The 21,681-nt window shown below is 32.8% G+C and overlaps 1 protein-coding gene across 8 annotated transcripts in view; it reads right to left on the bottom strand.

The window, feature by feature from the left end:
• The window catches only part of UBE3A (ubiquitin protein ligase E3A), a 112,147-nt gene that overhangs the window by 20,603 nt on the left and 69,863 nt on the right, over positions 1–21,681 (bottom strand). For all 8 annotated transcript variants that reach the window (XM_051984654.1, XM_051984655.1, XM_051984652.1 and 5 more), the window contains one exon: positions 6,472–7,721. In XM_051984654.1, coding sequence (XP_051840614.1) covers positions 6,472–7,721 — 1,250 coding nt within the window. The remainder of the gene's footprint in view (positions 1–6,471; positions 7,722–21,681) is intronic.

The following is a 21,681-nucleotide window of genomic DNA, read 5'->3' as shown; positions in this document are numbered from 1 at the left end:
GCAAATAAATTGTAATAACCCATATCACTTACGTGTTGAGTGACAGCCAAATCTTAAATCACAACTGTCACAAAGATGCCAGATTTACAGGTACCTAAAGAAAATGCTACAACAACTTAGAAATCTTTGGATTCTATAATAATTGTGTGCGTGTATCTGATATACTATTTATTCTTATCTGCCTATGACAGGTAATTTCTTTAGTCTGTGGGAGAACATGGATATTTATGAAGCTCCATGAAATATAAAATAGAATTTTTGAAATCTTAATTTATAACTATTCTCACACCAAAATACAAAGTATCTTTAAAGCTATGTGGCTGCTCTAATCATATTAAAGTTAACTTGTTAGGTAATAAGAAAAACATTTCTAATGAAGTGGCTGAAAAAGTTGTTCTGGGGTTATCTATGAACCTAGTCCTAGTCCTAGTGATTTTGCTATTCCAGTTTAATGAAATAATGGGAATGTATGACAAACCATTCAGTACTGACTAAATCTGAACACCACTAAATATAAACGAGAAGAGCAGCAACCAAAAATGGCACAATGAACAAGGTATTGGATTTGGAGGAAGGAAGATTCTGGGTTCAATTTCCCTTTTTGACATTTTAAAGGATAAGTAACTTTGCTAAAGTCTCTTCTGAGACAAACCTATCTTAAACTCCACTATAAAAAGGGACAATAATACTTGTAGTTCCTACCTCAAAATGATTATTTTGCCCTTTGCAAATTTTGAAGCACCATATAAATGCCAGAAATTAATACTGATGTTATTATGGTACCTAAGGCAAATTAATATACTTTTAAACATACACAGGATTTATAAAACATGTTCTGCTACAATTCACATATATGCAGATAAAGTTCCAAGTTTAAACTATAGTATAGGGCTCATATTGTCACATCTTTTCTAGGAAGAATCTCTAAAGAAAGGTGGGGTAAGAGATGGTGGTGTGGCAAGTGAGAAGGAAAACATGTGTCATTGCAGAAGGAATGATTATCAGGGAATTAGAGCTCCTGTTGCAGGTTTTCTTTAGAGACTGACAGCTGAATACTACCTTATTATCTCCATCTTATTTCATTTCTAGTTTATTTAGGCACTGCTAAACCAAATCTCACACTATGATTTCTCTCTATACTCTAAATATTTCTTCTTCATCCTCCTATACCTACCTGGCAGTTAGCCAAATCTAACATTTTTCTGTAAATAAGTATATAATTCTTCTCAACGTTCATCTATGCCTCATACTCCCTACTTGTGATTCAACTCCATAAAGACAAAAATATTTTCTATTACATGCTCTGTACCTAGAGTGCACTAAACATAGTTCAATACATTTTTTTAAAATGAAAGAACCATTATCTGCAACTAATAAATTGTCTCTACACTAAATGCTTATATTATAGAGAAAGATTTTTGATATGAATGTGGCAAGATTTGCCCATATTTTAAAAGGACAAAAAATTATGATAATAGAAATGAAGATAAATTAAGAAGTCAGGAAAATATAGTCAAGATTTATTTGGAACTCATGCTAGTTCAGATAGGCTGTGTCATCTTCAAAGGTGTGCTAGGCAAAAATAAAGATTATACATAACATCTAAATGTGAATAGTTTTCAATACTTTAAGAGACAACCTTTTTGATATACTAATTATGTTTATTCTTTCTACAACAATAAAGACAATATTCTTTATCTGCTAATAAACTAAGTTATGAAGATGATTTTTTTTTAAACCTAAAAGATATATCTATCTATATAAAAATATTCAGAACTGCTTTAATGTATTGGGCAAAAATAGGAAACAACTTAGAAAGCCAATAATTAGAAAATCAATTTGGGAAATCAATATAATAAAATACTCCTAAGATTAAAAAAATGATAAATGTGAATATAAATACAGAAACATCTACAAAAAGACTTGGGTATAAAATGAAGAAAGTAAATTTAGCATAGGACAAGAATACAAAAAAATGAACAAAAACAGTATCTTATATGTGTATCAAGAGAATAAATCAGATGGGGCCAGGGAACAAGTAATCTACTAACTACTTTGGTTAAAATTTCCTTTGAGTTAGACCTAAGTTATAATGTTAAAGTTCTATCTTTTAGCCTAGTAATTATACCTATTCCTACTAAAGCTATGGTAATTAGTCGTTCAGGATATTTTCAATGGCACAGAATTATCTGGTTCCTCAACCTTTTATCTTCAACTGTGACTTCAACACATGTTATATACTCTCAAAATCCAACTTCCAATCTTTTCCTCAGAATACACTGTAAGATTATAGATATTTCTATCATCCCTATTTACAATACCTGTATCTCAAAAGATTTTTGTGAGAAATAAATTTTAAAGTGCTGTAAAAATATTGTTATTATAATGTGACTATAACAACTCCTCTTCCCAAAAGTAATCAATTATCCATAACTGGAAGGTAGAATCCAGACAGTTTAACCTATCCCTAATAAAATGCAATATCCTGGACACAAGTGCTTTCCTAACTAACTCTGCCAATAACCAAAGCTCTGGCTTTATAATGTATAAAATAAAAATGTTTGATGAAATAATTTTTAAGGGTATTTCAAACTCTCAATATTTTTGATTCTGTGGCTTCCTTTTTCATTTAATATAAATATTATTTTCATTTTTTATAAATATTATTAATAGGCTACAAATTTGGCATCTTTATCTATTTCAAAGCAAAAATTTTCTAAAACTTTTTCTGAATTGTATATCCATTAAAAAATTAATTCCTAACTATTCCCAAAGGGTTTTAAAACTGTGCATACTCTGATTCAGCAATACTACTGCTAGTTCCGTATCCCAAAGAGATTGGGACAACAAGAAAAATGGGGCAAGGAGGAGTACAAAAATATTTATAGCAGCTCTTTTTGTGATGACTAAGAATCTGAAAGAAATTGAGGGGATGATCATTAATTGAGGAATGGCTGAAAAAGCTATGGCATATAATTGTGACAGAATACTATAATACTATAAGAAATGACTTACAGGATGATTTCAGAAAACCCAGGAAAGACTTATATGAACTGATGCAATGTGAAACAAGCAGATAGGAGAAAATTGTAATAGCAATATTTTATGGTAAAAAACTGTGAATGACTTAGCTATTATTAGCAACACAATGATACAAGACAATCTCAAAGGATTCATGACGAATCATGCTGTCTGACTGCAGAGAAAGAACTGATATCGTCTAAATAAAAACCAAAGCATTTTTTTAAAACTTTCTTTTTGTTCTGTTTGTTTCTTTTTCTACAAAATGACTGATGGAACTCAAAACTTAAAAAAAATATATTAAAATATTATTGTTTAAAAAATTTTAAGTAATTCCTAATATCCTATAATGTTTATATTTCTTTATACAAATGGAATCATTTTAATAGAGATTATAAAAACCTGCCTAAATATCTCACCTACAATTGTGCAAAGAAAGTGGTCATTTGAGAAGTGACTTTGAATACTATTCTCAAAAAATTTTAGATAACTGATTTATATGGGTAAATCTTAATTTATGGTCTTGTTTACAAATGCTTAGAAGTTATTTGTCAATATAGTTAACTCTCCTGTATTTAAATTCACTTTACTAATTTTAATTCTTTCTTGACTAAAATAATAAATCTTATTTCTCAAATCTCTGAAGGTATGAAAAACAAAGGGCAAAACCAACATGTTAAGCTTATCAGGAGTACGATCTTAAATAGGTTTTGACCTTGTTCCTCTAGAACTGAATGTAGATCAGAAAATGGAGGAGGATATGCTTTACATATATATCACTACCTGGGATCATGGCCAACTCTAATAATATAAGTAAGGTTGGAGGAACTGGTGATATTCAGTCTTGAGAGAGGACCTTCCAGGGGGCTGGCATTCAAACTCATGGCAGCAGTTTTCAAGTATCTAATGGCCCAAGATGGAATAGATCTAAGACTGCAGAGTTATAACTGGACTCTTCACTTTTCTGATGGGGAAGATATGAAAGAGATAAAGTGAGGACCTTGCCCAAGGACCTACAAGAAATTAATAACAAGGGGTCTAAGCTAAATCTTTCTGATTCTAAACACAATACTACTCTACTTAGCCCTGGGAGAGTGAAACAAGGTAGTGGCCCCAGAAAAATTTCAGCTTAATGTTTAAAAAAAAAAGTTCCAATTATTAGAAATATGTATAAGTGGGATTTTATGCTTTGGGAGGTATGTGACCCTCACTGGAAGATAGATTACCACTTGTAGAGTCTAAGTGTAAATTGTACTAGTTCTTTTCTCTAAATCTTTAGCCCTTTCTTATTTGAAGGACAGGCATAATCACCGCACAAAGACCAGCCTCCACAAAGCTCAAAGGAGTGAACCAAGAAGTCACAGTATTTAGTTTTGTGCTCTGGCACCTCCATATACCCTGAAAACCCCACAATACTACATGTATGTATAATATCTATACTTCGGCCAAAGTGGCTAAATTTGTAGAAGTCTGCAGATTAAGATTAGTTATTTAAATGATTAAGTATTAGTGGGCTTCTGAATCACACGGTTAAAATGAAAAAGACCAAGCAAGCCTTTGAAAGGGACATGTTACTGCCACCTGCCTCCTCTGGGGTTTTTTGTCACTAGTCAACAATTTTTGCATTCCAAGAAGGACTGGGGATCTTGGGTTTTGCAAAATTAAAAGTCCTTTAGTATTAAGACACTTGGTTATTTTGCTATCAGTAAGATGGAAAGATCTAAAACTAATTAACCTGTACACCCAGAGCTTAAATGCAGATTATCATGGTCTCAGAAATTATAAATATAGTCTATATGAGATTTAACTAGAGCACTAAGAAGTTGGGTAACTTAAATTGGGGTCCCAAAGTCACTAAGCATCAAGAAGCAGGTTTTCCTGGCTTCAAGCCAGTTATTTTTCCCACCAGGTCAAGCTACAAAAATTTGGTCTAATATAACTTTTAAGAATTAACTTTGCCACACCCCAATTCTACACCAGTGTAGAATACTGAAAGTTAATTATACTTTTATCCATGAGCAGATAAGCTATTTAATTTGTTCAAAATCAGAATAAAATCAGTATTTTTGTTTCCATATTGAAAATTAAAGATGAATAAGTTGTTTTTTATTACTCTAATAAATAACACAGGTTAAATATGGATTTTTAAATGTTATGATATGATATTACTTTTCAATTGTTCCAGATCTGGAGCTTTCCCCCCTCTTCTTCCTGATATTTATATTTATGTCACTTAAACTACTGTATCCATACTTCTATGTAAGGGTTTGTAGAAGATGGTAAAAGGCCTTTTTTCCCCCTTAGTTAATAGGGATAATTTGGCAATTATTTATACTTTTCATTCATCTTTATTAGCCCTGTCCTCCATTAGCATAAATAGTTGAAAGTAAAGCTATAAAAATTTGTAGAGATGTTTACAGGAATATGTAACTTTTATTTTAGGGATTCTAGTGTGGTGGAGAGAATACAATCGCTCAGTCAATAAGCATTTATTAAACACTAATTCTGTGCCAAGCCCTAGGTTAAATACTAGGGATACAAGGAAAGGCAAAAATATGGTCCCACTGTCAAGGAGCCCACAGTCTAATGAGAATAAACATGTAAACAATTCAGTATATACCACAAACACACACACAATAAATGGAAAACAATCTCAGAAAGCAGGGGCCAGCAGAGTAAGATGGAAGACAGGAGATGGCATTCTGTAGAAAAAGGAAGTTCAAGTTGCATAGTATGACATTGGATAGCAGAAAACTTGGGTTCAAATCCAAGCTTTTTATGTTTATTATTTTTATGACTTTGGGCAAGGATTATTCCGTCTGGGCCACAATTTCCTTAACTGTAAACTGAGTAAGTTTGACTAGGTCTGAGGTCTTCTTTCAGCTCTAATGCTTATGGCTCACAGGTCATATTTGAAAAAAATTACTAAAAATGCCACATAAGTGATGCCAACTAACTGCCTGTACTGAGGCTACTACTCTTTCTTCTCTTATATAAGTCTGTCTTTACATTTGTGGCCTTTGCTAGTGATCCCAATTTCCTCTGTGTTTTTTGTATCTTCTATGTCCTTAATTTATATTTAAAAAATAAACTTGCAGCTGGCTGGCAAATCATTTATTTTGCCCTTGCAGAAATGAAAAATCCTACTCTCTTCTAATCAAAGGGGCAACTATTAATATAATTGCATATATTTAATCTTTAGTTTATCAAGAATATTGAATTGATAATTCTGAATCTGATGGGCAAAAGTCACAATACTATCACATTATTCAAGAGAAGAAAATTCAACTGTGCTTATGGTTTCTACAAACACTCACCATAACTTCTAGATTACAAAATGCTGTCATCGTGTCATACAATTCCCCCCAAATAGTTAATGGCTTTTCCATCTTTCTTAAGGCTAAACTTGCTAATATTCTACTGTGTATTTCAAATTACCACATAACTTACCCGGACAAGTGCATCATCTATGATATGATCACGTCTGACTTTGAGTCGTAAGTATGGATTCAACTGTTGTCCTTGAACTAAGCTGTAGAGCACAGTTATGCGTCGTTCACTGTACATGCGGATTCTATTATCATAATACAATCCCAGGTTCTTGGTGACAGCATTCAATATAAAGGGACAAGTCATAAAAGAGAATTTGTTTTCTGTTTCTACCTTGAAAAAAGTGTAATCTTTGTCCATTTCTAGAACATCATTCAGTGGTTCATTAATAAACTCTTCAAAAGGGATAAGTGGTTTTCTGCAATCTATAGTTTTAACACCAAGTTCAGTTTCTAGTGGGTCTACTCGTGGACCCTTCTTGTTTCTTCTCTCCTCTCCCAAAAGCTCCTGAAGTGTCAATTCACTGGATTCTGGGATGGGCTCTTCATCCTCCTCTTCGTTATGATCTGTATCTACCTCTCCTCCTACTACATTTGCATAGTAAACCATTTTCAAGCACTTTGAAGCAGCAACAATGGCATCATCATCGTTCACTAGATTACGACTATTGAATTCATTGCTTATGACTTTGTAAGTAATAAGCTGTTGAAACGTTTCCATCATTCTCCGAATCTGATCTGCACTGTATTTAGACCACAGTCTGACCATTTTTGCTTGGGCTGCAAGGGGTAATTTGCTCATTGCTTTGCAAAACAATGGCAGAGCCATTTCCAGATATTCTGGGCTATGAAGATTACCATTCTCCATGACAATAATGAACAAATTCAGATAATTAGGATCCCGAGAGTACACATTGTGATAAGTCAAGTCACACTCCACATTAGGTGACAAGTACACAAGTGCATTAAGAAAGGCAGTTTCTATTTTTTCATTAGAAAGCAATCTGTTGTAGACTCTTCTGATTGCTTCAATATCTACAGATACTTCATCAGGACCTAATTTCTGTAAGTTGTTATCTCCTTGAGAGTTGCTATCACCTATCCTTGAGGATGATGCTTCCGAATCTTCCTCCATAGCAGCAGCAGAACATGCAGCTTTTTCCTTTTCATCTTCATCCTTGTCTTCATCCTTTCCTTGAAGAGATTTCAATTCTTCCTTCGTATGTTGTTTAGCTTTACGGAAACTCTGTACCAAGGCCTCAGCACTAGAAAATACTCTTCCAATAACTCGTATTAAAGGGGAATAATCCTCTTTCTCTCTACATAATTCAAGAATTTCGTATACCTTTTCTTCTGTTAAGTAAGTCACATCTATAAAGTTTAGGGAAGAAAAAGAAAGACATTTTTATAAGTCAAATAGATTTTTTTAAAGTTTAATAAAAAAAAAACAAGACAAACACTTTGCACTCAACACCATTACTGCTTAACAAATCTTTTAAAAGTAAATGGGTATTCCTAGGATATATTTTAGCCACTTGGAATATAGTTTACTCTATTTGCACTATGCAATGTTATAATTACGCAGAATTAGAACATTGGCTCCAGCCCAATGAAAATACTCAGTGTGATTGAGAATATGCGTTTACCTCATGGGGTTTAATAGTTCTACTAATTGGAATGTGGCTGTGTAATCAGAAATACAAATAAAATTTATGATTATTTGCTACTTTTACTCCTGCTTAATAAATAAATTAAATTATATCTGAATGAATGAATGAAGCTAGCTTGCTCTGAACATCCTTTCCACATCTTCTCATTGAAACCTAGACATTAGCCCTGAGAGTGACTCTACGGTTTCATATACTTACTACCATTTGTAGCTCACCTTTATGAATAGTCTTATGCCATTAGATTACATAAACTCCATAAATACACAGACTGTCTTATTTACTTGTATTTATGTTTCAGTGTCATTCATTCATTTCTTTAACAATATAGATAATGAAGAACTTGAAAGTATATTACCCAAAGTTGTTGTTTTTTTTAATATAGAGATAATAATTAGTGTGTTAGTATGCTCCAGTTTGTAATCAAATATATTAAGATAGTTTTATTTTTAATGAGTCAACATTTTATATTTATATTTTATTTTATACCCCAAATAGCCCAGTTCGTCAAGTCTTTTTTTTTTTTTTTTTGGGGGGGGAGGATCTCCTCTCTCCACCCCCAACATTTTCTTGAATCATTACCCATGTAAGGAGGAAGTAGAAAAAAGATCTAAAAGATACCTACTTCCCAACCTGGAAACAAGGCCCTATGTTTTATTACTCTTCCACATAAAAACACAATACTATATTTGGGTTTTTTCTAGTTTATTCCAGATCTTTTTCAAAAAAATGGTGCTTTAATAAACAGTCATTTGAAAAGGACCCTAACATAGAAAAGTCAAACACTTTCAGAAGCGTTATCTGGAAGTATGGTTAGTGCTCTTTCAACTATATCATGCTACTTCATGGGTCTTCAGTTTCAAGTCAAAAGATCACACTATCATAAGAGCATTAGATTTAGAGCTAGAAGGGAACAAATATCTCATTAAAATCCTTTTACAGTTGAGGGAACTGAAGTGAAAGGTTAAATGATTTGTCCAAGGCCACTCTGCTAAAAGTACAGAGCCTTGATGTAGAATTCACTTCCTATTGCACAATTAATGGGAGCAGGGATGGAAGGATTCTTAGCTTAGCCCAAGGTATAAAAATGGAAGATTAATAATTCTTTAGATGATTTTTTCAAATACAGTTGTTCTCACTGAAAGAATATCTTATGAATAATAGTCTGGGACTAGTATGGATTCTAAGCAAAGGGATAGGGAAGGAAAGAGCTGATCAAGTCTGAAAGATAGAAAGCAAGTAAAACATAATCAAGCTATAAGGTATGGCCTAAAGGTGGGTAAAAGTCATTGTAATGGGCCTTGAATGTCAGACAAAAGGCATTTTGATTTTATTCCAAAGACTACAGAGGAGAGCAGAGGAGTAAAACGATGAGAACTGTATATATAAAGAAGTTTAAATATATATTAGAAGGGAATACTGATTAGAGTGAAGACAGCAAGACTGAGCCACTTAGCAGTTATGTTACTTCAGATGAGTCACTTAATATCTCAAGACCTCAATTTACTCACCTGTGAAACGAGTTGATCTCTAAGGTTCCTTCTGCTTTTATATTTTTATTACTAGTTTGAAGGCTATTACAAGGTAGGCAAGTAGTATTGGGGCCTTATAGTAGTAGGTATAGTAGTAGTAGGAGTAGGAGTAGCAGTAGTAGTAGTGGTAGTGGTAGTGGTAGTGGTAGTAGTAGTAGTAGTAGTAGTGGTAGTAGTAGTAGTAGTAGTAGCAGCAGCAGCAGGAGCAGGTGCAGCAGGAACAGGAGCAGCAGGAGTAATTCACATTTACATCGCAAATCAAGATTTATAAATCTTTGCACATACATTTTTTCATTTGATAGGAGGATGAAGCCAACAAGAATACTAAAGAAGATGTAAGGAATATTGTTGTTCAGTCATGTCCAACTTTTTGTTGACCCCATTTGGGATAGACTATGTAGTTAAACTGACAAGTCCACTATTACTTCATACATAGATTAATTGAAATAAAGTGACAAGGGAAAAGATACTCTATAGCTTCCACCATCTCTGAAGTAAATAGAAGAGATCTCACCCTTTCTTCCTTCTCCAAACTTCTCCCAAAGTATCTGACAGATCAGAGAATGACAGGCCTGATGAACATCAAGTGTTCAGTAAAGAGATCTGTAGTGGCTGCTTTTAATAGCAAAAGTTCCCCAACAAAGACAGAATCTCATTCTCCCCATTCCAGCTCCAAATGCTACTGTGGTTTATCAGATATCTGGGCCCACATTTAGGAGAAATCGCAGTGATGTCCTGGTGTTAAGAGGCCGGGGATGGGATGAAGCACCCTAACTTGTTACTCATCCACTATGGAGTTCAAAAGTGTGCTGGGCAAAGTCAGCCTCTAGTTCCCATTTCTGACTAGGCTTTGTCTCTGGCTTCAGTATGGAGGAGGCACCAAATTATCTAAGAGGCAGAAGCCAAGCCTAGAAATAAACTTGGAAATGTTTATAAAAGAAAGATTAAATTCTCTCCCCTAAAAAAATCCATTTAAATATTTTAATATCCATATATTGAGTGTGGCAATAAGATATGCAATAATAGTAATTCCTATCAGGAATGGCTTATTGGGGATGTTCAGCCTGAAGAAGAGAAGCTAGGGGAAAAGAATGGATTCTGAGGGAATGTAGCTATTCCTAAGTATTTGAAAAACTGGCTTATAGAAGGATTATAGCTTTTCTGCTTGGTTCCAGAAGCCACTCTAAGATTCAAAATAAATAAATAAATTTATTATAAGAAAACGGCTTTATCCTTGATTTAGAGAAAAATTTCCTAATTACTGTAAACTGTCTCAAAATAAATATAAATTGCCTCTAGAAAATATTGAGTTCCCAGTCTCTAGAGGTCTTCAAAGACCAAAGAACAATTATGTCAGGAAAATTATAAATGGAATTCATAATTTAGATAAGAGCTGAACTGAATGAACTCTGAGGATCATTCAACATTTTAAAATCTTTAGTTCTAATACAATATTATAGTTAAAATAAAGCAATGTTTCCAACATTAAAATATATTTAAGAAAAAAACAATTATGTGAAATTTATCAGAAATTTATCATTTTATGATGAAAATACTGTGTGTATATGTGCATATTTATAACTTAAGAAAATATATAGTTCAAAACTGCTAAGATTGAGGGTGCCTGTTAGCAAACAAAACAGGAAAGGCACACTTAGAACTAGTTTAACATGACATTCATATTATTTACTCATATATTTGGGAACAATCTTTTTTTTAAATTTAAATTCTTAAGTCCCCAAAAAAATGGGAACTTAAAACATGTAAAGACATCAACTTTAGGATCATTTTCCTAGAAAGTTTAACTAAAGCAAAATAGTAACAAGGAAGTCTAGGAATTGACTAATAAAACAATTCCCTTGCCAAACAGGGACATGACAACAGTACTGCTACCCCATGAAACAGCAAGTATAGTGAACCAAAAGTTGCGAATAAATTTCATCAAAGCAAAATTCCTCCACAAGACTAGGAGGGGAAAGAGATGTGACCTTCATTTTAACCTATGTGGGCCTCAGTTTCCTTATGTGTAAAACTCAGGGGCTGCCCTAGATGATTTCCTTTTTGGACTTTTGGCTCAACATCCTAGGATTCTCTTTCACATGATGAGACCTCAAGCTGGAAGAATCCTTCAAGATCATCTCTATCCCTTACCCTTATTTTACTGATGAAGGAGCTGAAGCTCAAGGGGGTTAAATGCTTTGTCCAGGACTATGACAGGAAATAAGTATCAGAAGAAGGAGATGAATTCAGGTCTCCAGATTTGAGAATCCTTGCTCACTTTACATGAGTCACTCTTATTCTCTTTCCCTGATTTTGGCTTTCTTAGTCTTTTTCAGATTTATCTTTGATAGCATCAATTTTCATTTTAAAGATTTCAGAGATAAAATATGTAAAGTCTCATGATCTAATACTTTATTAATAAACAGCTCAAAAGTGACAGAGCATTTGTTTATTGTTAATAATAAAAAGAGTAGTGAAGGGATTGGAAGCAAGAGGATGAGTATAAAAGAGCAATTAAAATCCTACAAGAATAAGAATGCCAGTCCAAATCTGAAGTGAGGTTTTTTGAAAATTTCTGAACGTAAGAATGAGAGGCTTTTTTTTTTTTTTTTTTTTAAGTAATACTGGATTTAAGAAAAATTCTGGTGAAGGAGCTGATACCTGAAGGCAGAAAAATACTAGATCAATTTTTAAAAAGAAGGAAAAAGCAAATTCTTCAAATTTAACTTCAATTCCTAGAAAAATTGTAAAATAAATTATGAAAGGTATTGAGCACCACTTAAGAAAGGAATAGGTAAAGGAATTGTGAGAATTAGGATTGCAAGGAGTTGGCTGTGGGAAATGGGATAAACCATACTGATGCCATCTTGTTATTCAACTCTAGAGGTAGCTCAGCTATTCAATTATGGATCTAGTCAAATTTCTCTCCAGTAAGAAAACTTTATTCAATTATGGGAAGAAAGAAAACTTTTATTGCACTGTTTGAACCTTGCCCTCCATGGCTAGGAAAATGGACCACACCTCTACCTGCTGCTTAGATACCTTTAACCAAGGACCTAGGTTATGCTGGCTGGAAATCTGGTCAGATCCTAAGATTGAAGCAAGGAATTTTCTTATAACACGACATCTCAAGCAACCCTTGTTTCATCTGAAAACTGACCCCATACTGATCAATCATTTATTGTTTCCATGATTCATTGCATATTCACAGAACATTGATGAGAAGTGGGATACTTCTTTTTTTGATTTCAAAGAACTGAACCTGGCTCATTCATTTCCACTCCCACCCTCAAACCTGGAAAGTTCCAAATCTTTCCTCCAATTATATTGTATTGTTTCCTATTAATCAACTGGCTTTATTCAACTGTTTTTAACATATGTAGTTTATCAACTCTGTATTCAGTGTCCAAGTCTAAGGTCTGGAGTAGGTCTGGTCCTGGTTTGTTGAGCAATGGCCATGAACCACTTAACAAATCAATATGCTTGAAAGACTGAATCTTTCCTCAGACATTTCATCTTTTAACCTCCATATAGGTAATCATGACTCAGAACAGACTTTTTTAAAAATGGCAAAAGCACGTTCATTACACCTAGTTTTGTTCTTTAACATAGTAGACAGATTATAGTTGGTAACTGTGCATCAAGATTTCAACAAATCATTGAAAAAGCCTCTCATAATACTCTTGTGAACACTACTGAAAGATGTGAACCAGTAGGTTTGAAGAACTGGTTCATTGACTAGATTCAGAGTATTGATTAATAGGCTAAGTTCTAAGAAGGTAGGGACTTTTTTTTTTTAAATGTAAACTTTTTGAATCTTCCCAGGTTGGTTGATAAATTAAATTGACATTAAGCATTCTCTTATACAAGTTTGGTTAAGTCATTCAATAATGCCTGAAAGCTAAAGCTAAATAAAGCTCATAGTCATCTATTTTGCATTCAGGGCCCTTCACAAAATCTTACTATTTTACTTTTCCAGCTGTGCCTTTTTTTTTTCCTGGGGATTTGGATAGTAGGGGGAACTGATAAGTTTTTTTTAACAGTTCCCTGAAAAGAAATATGCATGCAATACACACTTTTAAATTTAATCTACATTACTAACATTTCCTTCATGACAAGCCTAAAAAAATCAACAAAACAATAAATCCAGCTCCAATATGTAGTTTGCTGTTTTCCAAGGGGTAAATAAATGCAGCTCACAGTAAAAATTTAACAACTTGCTCTTATTAGGCAGCTACTATGAGCTGACTCCACTGTACTATAACTTTGTTCCTATACTTCCTGATACAAATGCTATCAACATCATCATCTATTGAATTCGTACTTATTCTTTGAAACTCAATTAAAAAAAAAAAAATCATTTCCATGAAATTTTTCCTTATACTTCCTCCTATTAGTAATAACCTTCACTTTGAAATATTAACACTTAGATTTTGTTTTTGTTTTGTGGCACAATGGACAGAGCACCAGGCCTAGAGTTAGAAAGACTTGAGTTCAAATATGGTTTCAAACATTTACTAGTTTTATGACCTTTTATGAGTCACTTCACCTGTTTGCCTCCATTTCCTCATCTTCAACATGAACTCTAGAAGAAAATGGCAAAAGACTCCAATATCTTTGCCAACAAAACCTCAAATGGGGCCAGACTAAAATGGCTAAAAAAAATAAAAATGCATTTTTATGCAATTCAGGATATTTGGTGGTGGTTAGGTGGCACACACTAAATACAGGACTGTCTTTGTAATCAGGAAGACGAGTTCAAGTCTGGCTTCAGATTTTTCCTAGCTGTGTGACTTTGGACAAAGTGATTTAACATATGTTTGCCTCAATTTTCTCAACTGTAAAATAGGAATAATAATAGCATCTGCTTCCCAAAGTTGTATAATTATCAAATGAGATAATATTTGTAAAGTGCTTAGTATACATGAAGCTTGATATAAAATAGGCAAGATACTAGACAAATGCTATCAGTATTATCTTAATTCTCTATATATCTGCATTAACATTAGAAGGATTGCCCTATTTATTTTCCCCCTTTCATCTTTTTACCTAATAAAAGTGCTCTGCAGACAGAAGGAGCTTAATTGAATAAATGAACCTGAAAAAAGGTAGAGCGCCCTAAGGCTTTGTCCTTGGACCACTTCTGTACAACAGTTTTATCAATAAACTCCATAAAACAGAGATTATATATTTATTAATTTATAGATTATGTGAAACTAGGAAGCGCAGCTAATACATTGTTTAAAAATTTCTAATTACCAGAAAAAAATTAACAGGGATAAATATGAAGTCCTATACTTCGTTAAAAAAAAATCATTTGTACACGTGCATGAGTAGAATATGATTCTATGTGGATAGAAAAGTTTTTATGGAATAGTGGTCTTTAACTTGGCTCACTGAAAGTATAAGAAATCAGCACTGTATTGTGGCAAGTTAACAAAAATTAACATGTTCTCTGAGACAGCATTAATAAAAAATGTCCACAATATTGAAGTTAGCTGTATCACTATATTATCTTGTGAAGATTATATCTGGAATTCTATACCCACTTCTGAATATCCAATTTTAGAAGAGCTATTGATAAAATGAAGTACCTCCAAGAGGCAAGGACTAGCATAGTGAGAGAGGAACTAATACAAATTCAAGGAATATATTATTTTATGTAGCAAGAAGTTTTTTTTTTTTTTAACAGAAATCTTTATTAACAGAACAGATATAAGTTAAGAAATATTTAAATGAGGTCAGGTAAATCTATAAATTACAGGATCATAGTACTTTTTTTGAGAAGCCAGGACTTCTCCTTAATCTCATACATGGAAAATAAAGATGTTCTCCCACAAATACTGCCAGTGTTAAAAATAAAAAAATTCCAATGTAACAATCTTATATTCTTATTTACACAGAGCCTCATAAAAATACATTAGTATATTATTTTTTTCTAAAAGGCTTATTATGGTAATATTTTATAAATAATAAAAATGGACAATGAGATATTTTTCATTGCAAGTTCCTTATTTAATCAGCAAGACATAAGAAACAAAATCACTGAAGATACCAAGTCCATAATGACAATCTCTCAAAATTCCCCATATCTACCTAATCATAATACTACATAAAATTAATTCTTTGATATTGGTGAAATTATCACAGAAAGGTCAGTGGTCATATGTACCCCTAAAATATATCTCTATCAACAGGTTTCCAAGAATAGGAAGGTGAAGTGTGCTGAAAATGTAGTTTAAATTTCTTTTTGCTGGCGTAGACAGTTGCCCTCAGCACAAAATCAGAAAAGCTATGGAACTGAATTTATTGGTTTGGTGGACCATTTTAGGCCAGTTTTTTTAAATTTGAAAAATGGAAGTAGTACATGCCAACTATCTACCTCCAAGAATTGTATACAAAATAAATCTATTAAGCTGAAATGAAAAACAAAAACAAAAACAAAAAAACAAGAATTGTGAGGAAAACAATTTTAATCTTAAAGCATTATATAAATATATTCTAAGCTTGGTCAACCTCTGTCCCAAACAATAATTTAAGGACTTGCTATTTCAGTGACTTGCTATTACCTCCAGGATTGAATATAAAATTCTCAGACATTTTCTAGCCTTTTCTTCTTGTTCAGGCTGCTGATGTCTTCCTCCTTTTCATATATTTGAGGATTTAGTTCTGCTGGTCTCCCAGGTCCATGCTCCCCAAATGACCCAATGCAAAGGCCTTAGGGCTTCATCCTCTAGCTCATACACCTTCTGTAGCTTCCAAACCCAATTACATATAAACCTTGAAGCCTGACATCAGAGACTTTTCACATCTTGGCTTAGACCCTAATTACCTGTGAACATGAAGATCTTCTTCCCTTTAAACTGACGTAGCTCTTCACATGGCACTAACTTTCCCACATACTCAAAGCCTCTGTCTCAGTTTCAGAATGGACTTCCTTTTTTCAATCTTCTGCCTGTTTGTAACTTTTCCCTTTTAGGATCAATCCAGGTGCCAACTTTTTCATGACATTTTCACTACTCTCTATGACATTTCCCCCTACCTAAACCCAACCAAAATACAGTCCTCTTTGCCTTCTATTTCTCATATCGCTATTTGACCTTTTGTATGCACATAATTAGCATTATACTTATTTGTGGAAATATCTCATACCCGTAAATTTTGTTTTTTATTTTTGAATTCCCAGTTTCTGGTATAATAGGTACTTAATATTTCACTGAATTAATTTCCTTAAAATTTCAGTTTATTTTCTCTTGGAAAAAGCTGATTTTGCCTACCTCTTAGAAGGTACAGTACTTATAGTATGGGGCTTGTAATCAGAAGACCAGAGTTAAAACCTTTCCCCACAGAAAATTTATAGTTTTAAGATCCCTGGGCAGGTCAAGTAAAGGCTGCCAGCCTTAATTTCTTCATATGTAAAAGGCCATTAATTATAACCTCTTTCCTCAAAAGTTTGTAAGGATCAAATGAGATAACACATAAAGCACTTTATGAATCATAAAGTACTACATAAATGTCATTATTAGCTAATATTATTTAAGGATAAAATAACAAAATATATAAAAGTCTTTAGAAAACTATGAAATGCTACAAAGATTTATTTATAAATGCGAAAAAAATTTTTAAACTAATGGTTAAAAAGAGTCTATGACAAATTTTCTTTGAAAACAATGCCTATCCCAGAAACTGGAAACTGAGTCCCATCAACTGGAGAATGGTTGAATAAATTGTGGTATATGAATATTATGGAATATTATTTTTCGGTAAGAAATGACCAACAACAAGATGATTTCAGAAAGGTCTGGAGAGACTTACATGAACTGATGTTGAGTGAAATGAGCAGGACCAGGAGATCATTATATACTTCAACAACAACACTATATGATGATTAATTCTGATGAATCTGGCCATCTTCAGCAATGAGATGAACCAAATCAGTTCCAATGGAGCAATAATGAATTGAACCAGCTATACCTAGGTCAAAGAACTTTGGGAGATGACTAAGACTATTTTTGTCTGCCTGCATTTTTTATTTCCTTCACGAGCTAATTGTACACTATTTCAGAGTCCGATTCCTTTTGTACAGCAAAATAACTGTTTGGACATGTATACTTATTTTGTATTTAATTTATACTTTAACATATTTAACATGTATTGGTCAACCTGCCATTTAGGGGTAGGGGTGGAAGGAAGAAGGGGAAAAATTGGAACAAAAGGTTTGGCAATTGTCAATGCTGTAAAATTACCCATGCATATAATTTGTAAATAAAAAGCTATAATAAAAAAAAAAAAGAAAGAAAGAAAAAGAAAACAATGCCTATCAACCAAGACTTAACAAAGTCTTGATAGGACCTGAATAAAACATGTACATAAATAACTGCTTCTCCACAGTCCTCCATTCTTCTGTCACAATTACTGTGAAAAGGAGAAATCGCTTTGGGGAGTACAGAGACAGACACTTAAGCAGGTCTCTCTTATAATCCCTATTTTCCTAAAATGAATACCTTCCCCTATATTACTTAACTTTTTGTAATTCATTTCTTGTAAAATGTCAGCTACTTCAGAGGATAAGTCAACATGGATTCACAATAATGTTCCTTTACAGGTCCATCAACTTTTAAATTAATTTTTAAAGTAACTATGTTTCACTACAATTGATTAATTTTTAAATCCTTTGTGTTTGTTTTATGCATTTTAAAAACATTATTTTGAAAAAAAATGTCCAGGTATCACAAGGCTGTCAGTTGGGTTCATGACATTAAAAAAAAAAAAAAAAAAGTGTTCTAGTTGGATGAAAGGGGCTTTGATTCACCGCCTCATCAATGCAAGGAACTCCTTCAATGGGATTGTTTACTTAGCCTTCATTTCCTCATATATATAATGAGGGAGGACTAAATGACCTCTAAGTTCTCCCTTTAAGCTCTAGATTCATGTTGATATCAGTTTTGTATCCTTACAAATAACCCAAACTTAGCTAAGAAATAATTAGCTGAGAAAGTTGCCTACTATGAAAGGGTATTGGTAGGTAATTAATATTTCAATGTGGGAAATTTTTGGAGAATGAGGAGGATCACTGAGAAACAGACTTATAAACTTAGGTACCTAGTTCCCTCATGCCTAGAAAGAATGCTTAAAAAAAAATTCCTTATTTCAGAATTTCAACTAAGATTAGCCTTGCACAGACAAGATTAAGAAAAGATGCTTTTGTTCCCTCGTTTACTATATAAACCTTGGTTCTAGAACAAAAATTAATTATATACACAATTACACTGGAATGTAATCCATTACTAAATTGCAAACTATCTACATTTAAGAACATAACCTTATTTCATAAGAACTTTCATTGTCCATTTTCAGTCCAAAGCCTGACCTTTAATGACTATCAAGAAAGTGACAGCCAAAATACTCATCTTCAATATAAAGAAGAAACTAGAAAGAGAAAATAATATGTTCTTACATTGTTAATCCTGAGTGGACTTTTTACAGTATTAGTAACCACACAAGACAACTCTAAATAGAGTTAGAAGTTACTAATCCCACAAAAGTTTCTATTAAGAAAACCCAAGTCTTTGTTCAATTTCCTTTCTTTTAGACTGTACTCTTAAAATGAAATGTGAATGTGCCATGAAGGTTTTTTATTGGTGTCCTAACCATAAAGATATGCAAACTTCAATGTCTGGAAAATTTTGCTTTGAAACTATAGTTTCCCCTTATATACCTTGGCTCAGCCATGGTAGTTTAATACCAAAAAAGAGATGAAAGAGTAATTAAAAACAACTGAGCTAATAATTTATTGTTTGACTTGTTTTCTTATCTATACTGATTTTAACAGTGGTTTAAAAATAAGATGATATATATGAAAATGCCTTGAAAAAGTATATGTATAGCAAATAAAACCAAGATAATCAGACCATATTATTATTTTGCTCAATAATGGATTCCTTTCTTTAAAAAAAAAAAAAATAACATCTAATTCAAAGAGGGAGAAGTCTTCATTGGACTGTGTTATAAACACATCCATTTTAGACAAAATTGACATTTAAAATGGTACTAAACTTCATTTTCTTAAGATGTCTTTGGAAAATCCTTGCTCACATTCAACTACACTTCCAAGATTCATTTTCATGATGCTTTTATTGTAGAACAAGAATTCATGAAACTAGTTTCAAAATATGTTTCATATAACATGTAGCCTAAAATTTCCATTAAATCTTGGCTAATCAACATTCTAAAAGCATATTTACATTTCAATTTTCCATGAAAGACAACTTGCTGATTAAAAACTTCAAAACTATTAGCTGACTAGGAAAGACATTAAAAAAAAAAAGCAACACACACACACACACACACACACACACACACACACACACACACACACACACACAAACTACTTTTTAAGTCACCAGCTGATACTTAACTTTAAAGATTTCAATGAGGTTCATGTTTTCTGTTCAACAGTAATGCCCCCAAAATTCTAAATATATGAAACTAGATGGTATAGTGAATAGAGAATCAGCCCTTACATCAGAAGGACATGAATTTAAATCCAGCCTCAGACACTTAATATTTCTTACATGTGTGATTCTGAGCAAGTCACTTAACCTCAATTACCTTAGCAAACACACACACACACACACACACACACACACACACCCCTCTAAATGCATGGAATGGAAAAATATGGCTATGACATCCTTCAGTTCTTTCTATTACATTTAGAACATTTCATTTGCTAATTTCCTAACAAGAATATAAAAAAAAAAAAAAAACTCTTTTATTTTATTTTAGTAATGCTCAGCTCCACATCACAGGTTTATAGAGTAAAAAGAGCTATGAGAGATGATCTATTGCAATCTCTTCATTTTAAACATTTGACAATAAGAGATTCAGAAAGAATATGTAACTTGTGCAATGAATACTTAAGGTTGTGACAAAACTGAAGGTAAGAGTATGTGCTGTTCTGAGACCAAAAGTTCAAAATTTCTGAATCCACCTATCAAAGTTCTACTATTAAGTTATAAGGCAATCCCTTCAGTTTACTTGAGAATACATGTAGCTTTAGAAGAAAGGAAGCAAAGCATGCTAGAGCTAAACACACTTATACTGAGCAAAGATTAAGAAAAGATTTTTATATTACTCATTTCCTATATTTCTAAAGTCAGTATAAGGAAAATATGTTACTATGTTATAAAAGCCTTTCAATAAAAAAATTCAGATTTCTAAATCCATTTTTGAAAAGGTTTTTGACACAAATAAAAAAAAAATTAACTACTGTGGGGGAATGATGTTAAGTTTTCACCTGCTTGAAAAGAGGACTTGATCAGATGATCTTAAAGTCCCTTTCAGTTTTCTCCAAACTCAATACTTGCAGAGGTAGGTAGGAGTTTAAGTAATTGGGGTTTTCTGGTGGAGAACTAGGACTAGTTGCTCTTCCTAATGAGGAAGCACAATAATAAAGTATAGGACATGTTCGAAAATAACGGAGGGGCTATCGAGGCTTTTCAACTCTAAAATGATAAGACCTAAAAGGTTAAAATGAACTTTACAGATAATATTGTTTTTGATAAGGTACAAAGGGTTAAAAGCACTCAGTAATCTTTATAATTAGATATACTTAGCAAATATTTCCATCAATAACATCCTCAAATTACTAAATGAGAAACTTCAAATAACTACAGCTATGAAAACAAATTTAGACTTAACAATTTAAAACAATGTTCTAATATTTACCTATCTGAAACAGTGATTGTATATTCATTTAGAAACTCTTCCTCATGAAGGCTGTACACAGGGCAGTAGAAACATTTTTATTGAGGATGATGAATTTTGATTATAAACTTTTCAGGTCCATTTTTCTTTCTCCTGCAGCTTTTTTTTTTTTTTTTTTTTTTTTTTGAAGACAGCTCTCCATTAAACTATGACAAAGAGCTTAAAGTTCTTTTGGTTAAAGTGGAGTCTGCTTCTAGAATCACTTTTTCCAAGAATCTCTTGAGTCTTTTCTTGGAGGACTTGAAGAGGTCTTCATTAAGTGTTCACAGCTTATAAATCTATCTTCCAGGTTCATAGACACAGGTAGAAATTGAATAATGAGCCAATATTCTTTTTCTCTGTGATCATAAATATAACTTCATG

This window comes from Antechinus flavipes, chromosome 3 (genome assembly GCF_016432865.1).
Source record: "Antechinus flavipes isolate AdamAnt ecotype Samford, QLD, Australia chromosome 3, AdamAnt_v2, whole genome shotgun sequence".
Classification (NCBI taxonomy): Eukaryota; Metazoa; Chordata; class Mammalia; order Dasyuromorphia; family Dasyuridae; genus Antechinus; species Antechinus flavipes.
Note: the sequence above shows the minus strand (reverse complement) of the source record. Positions and strands in the feature narration are given on the sequence as shown.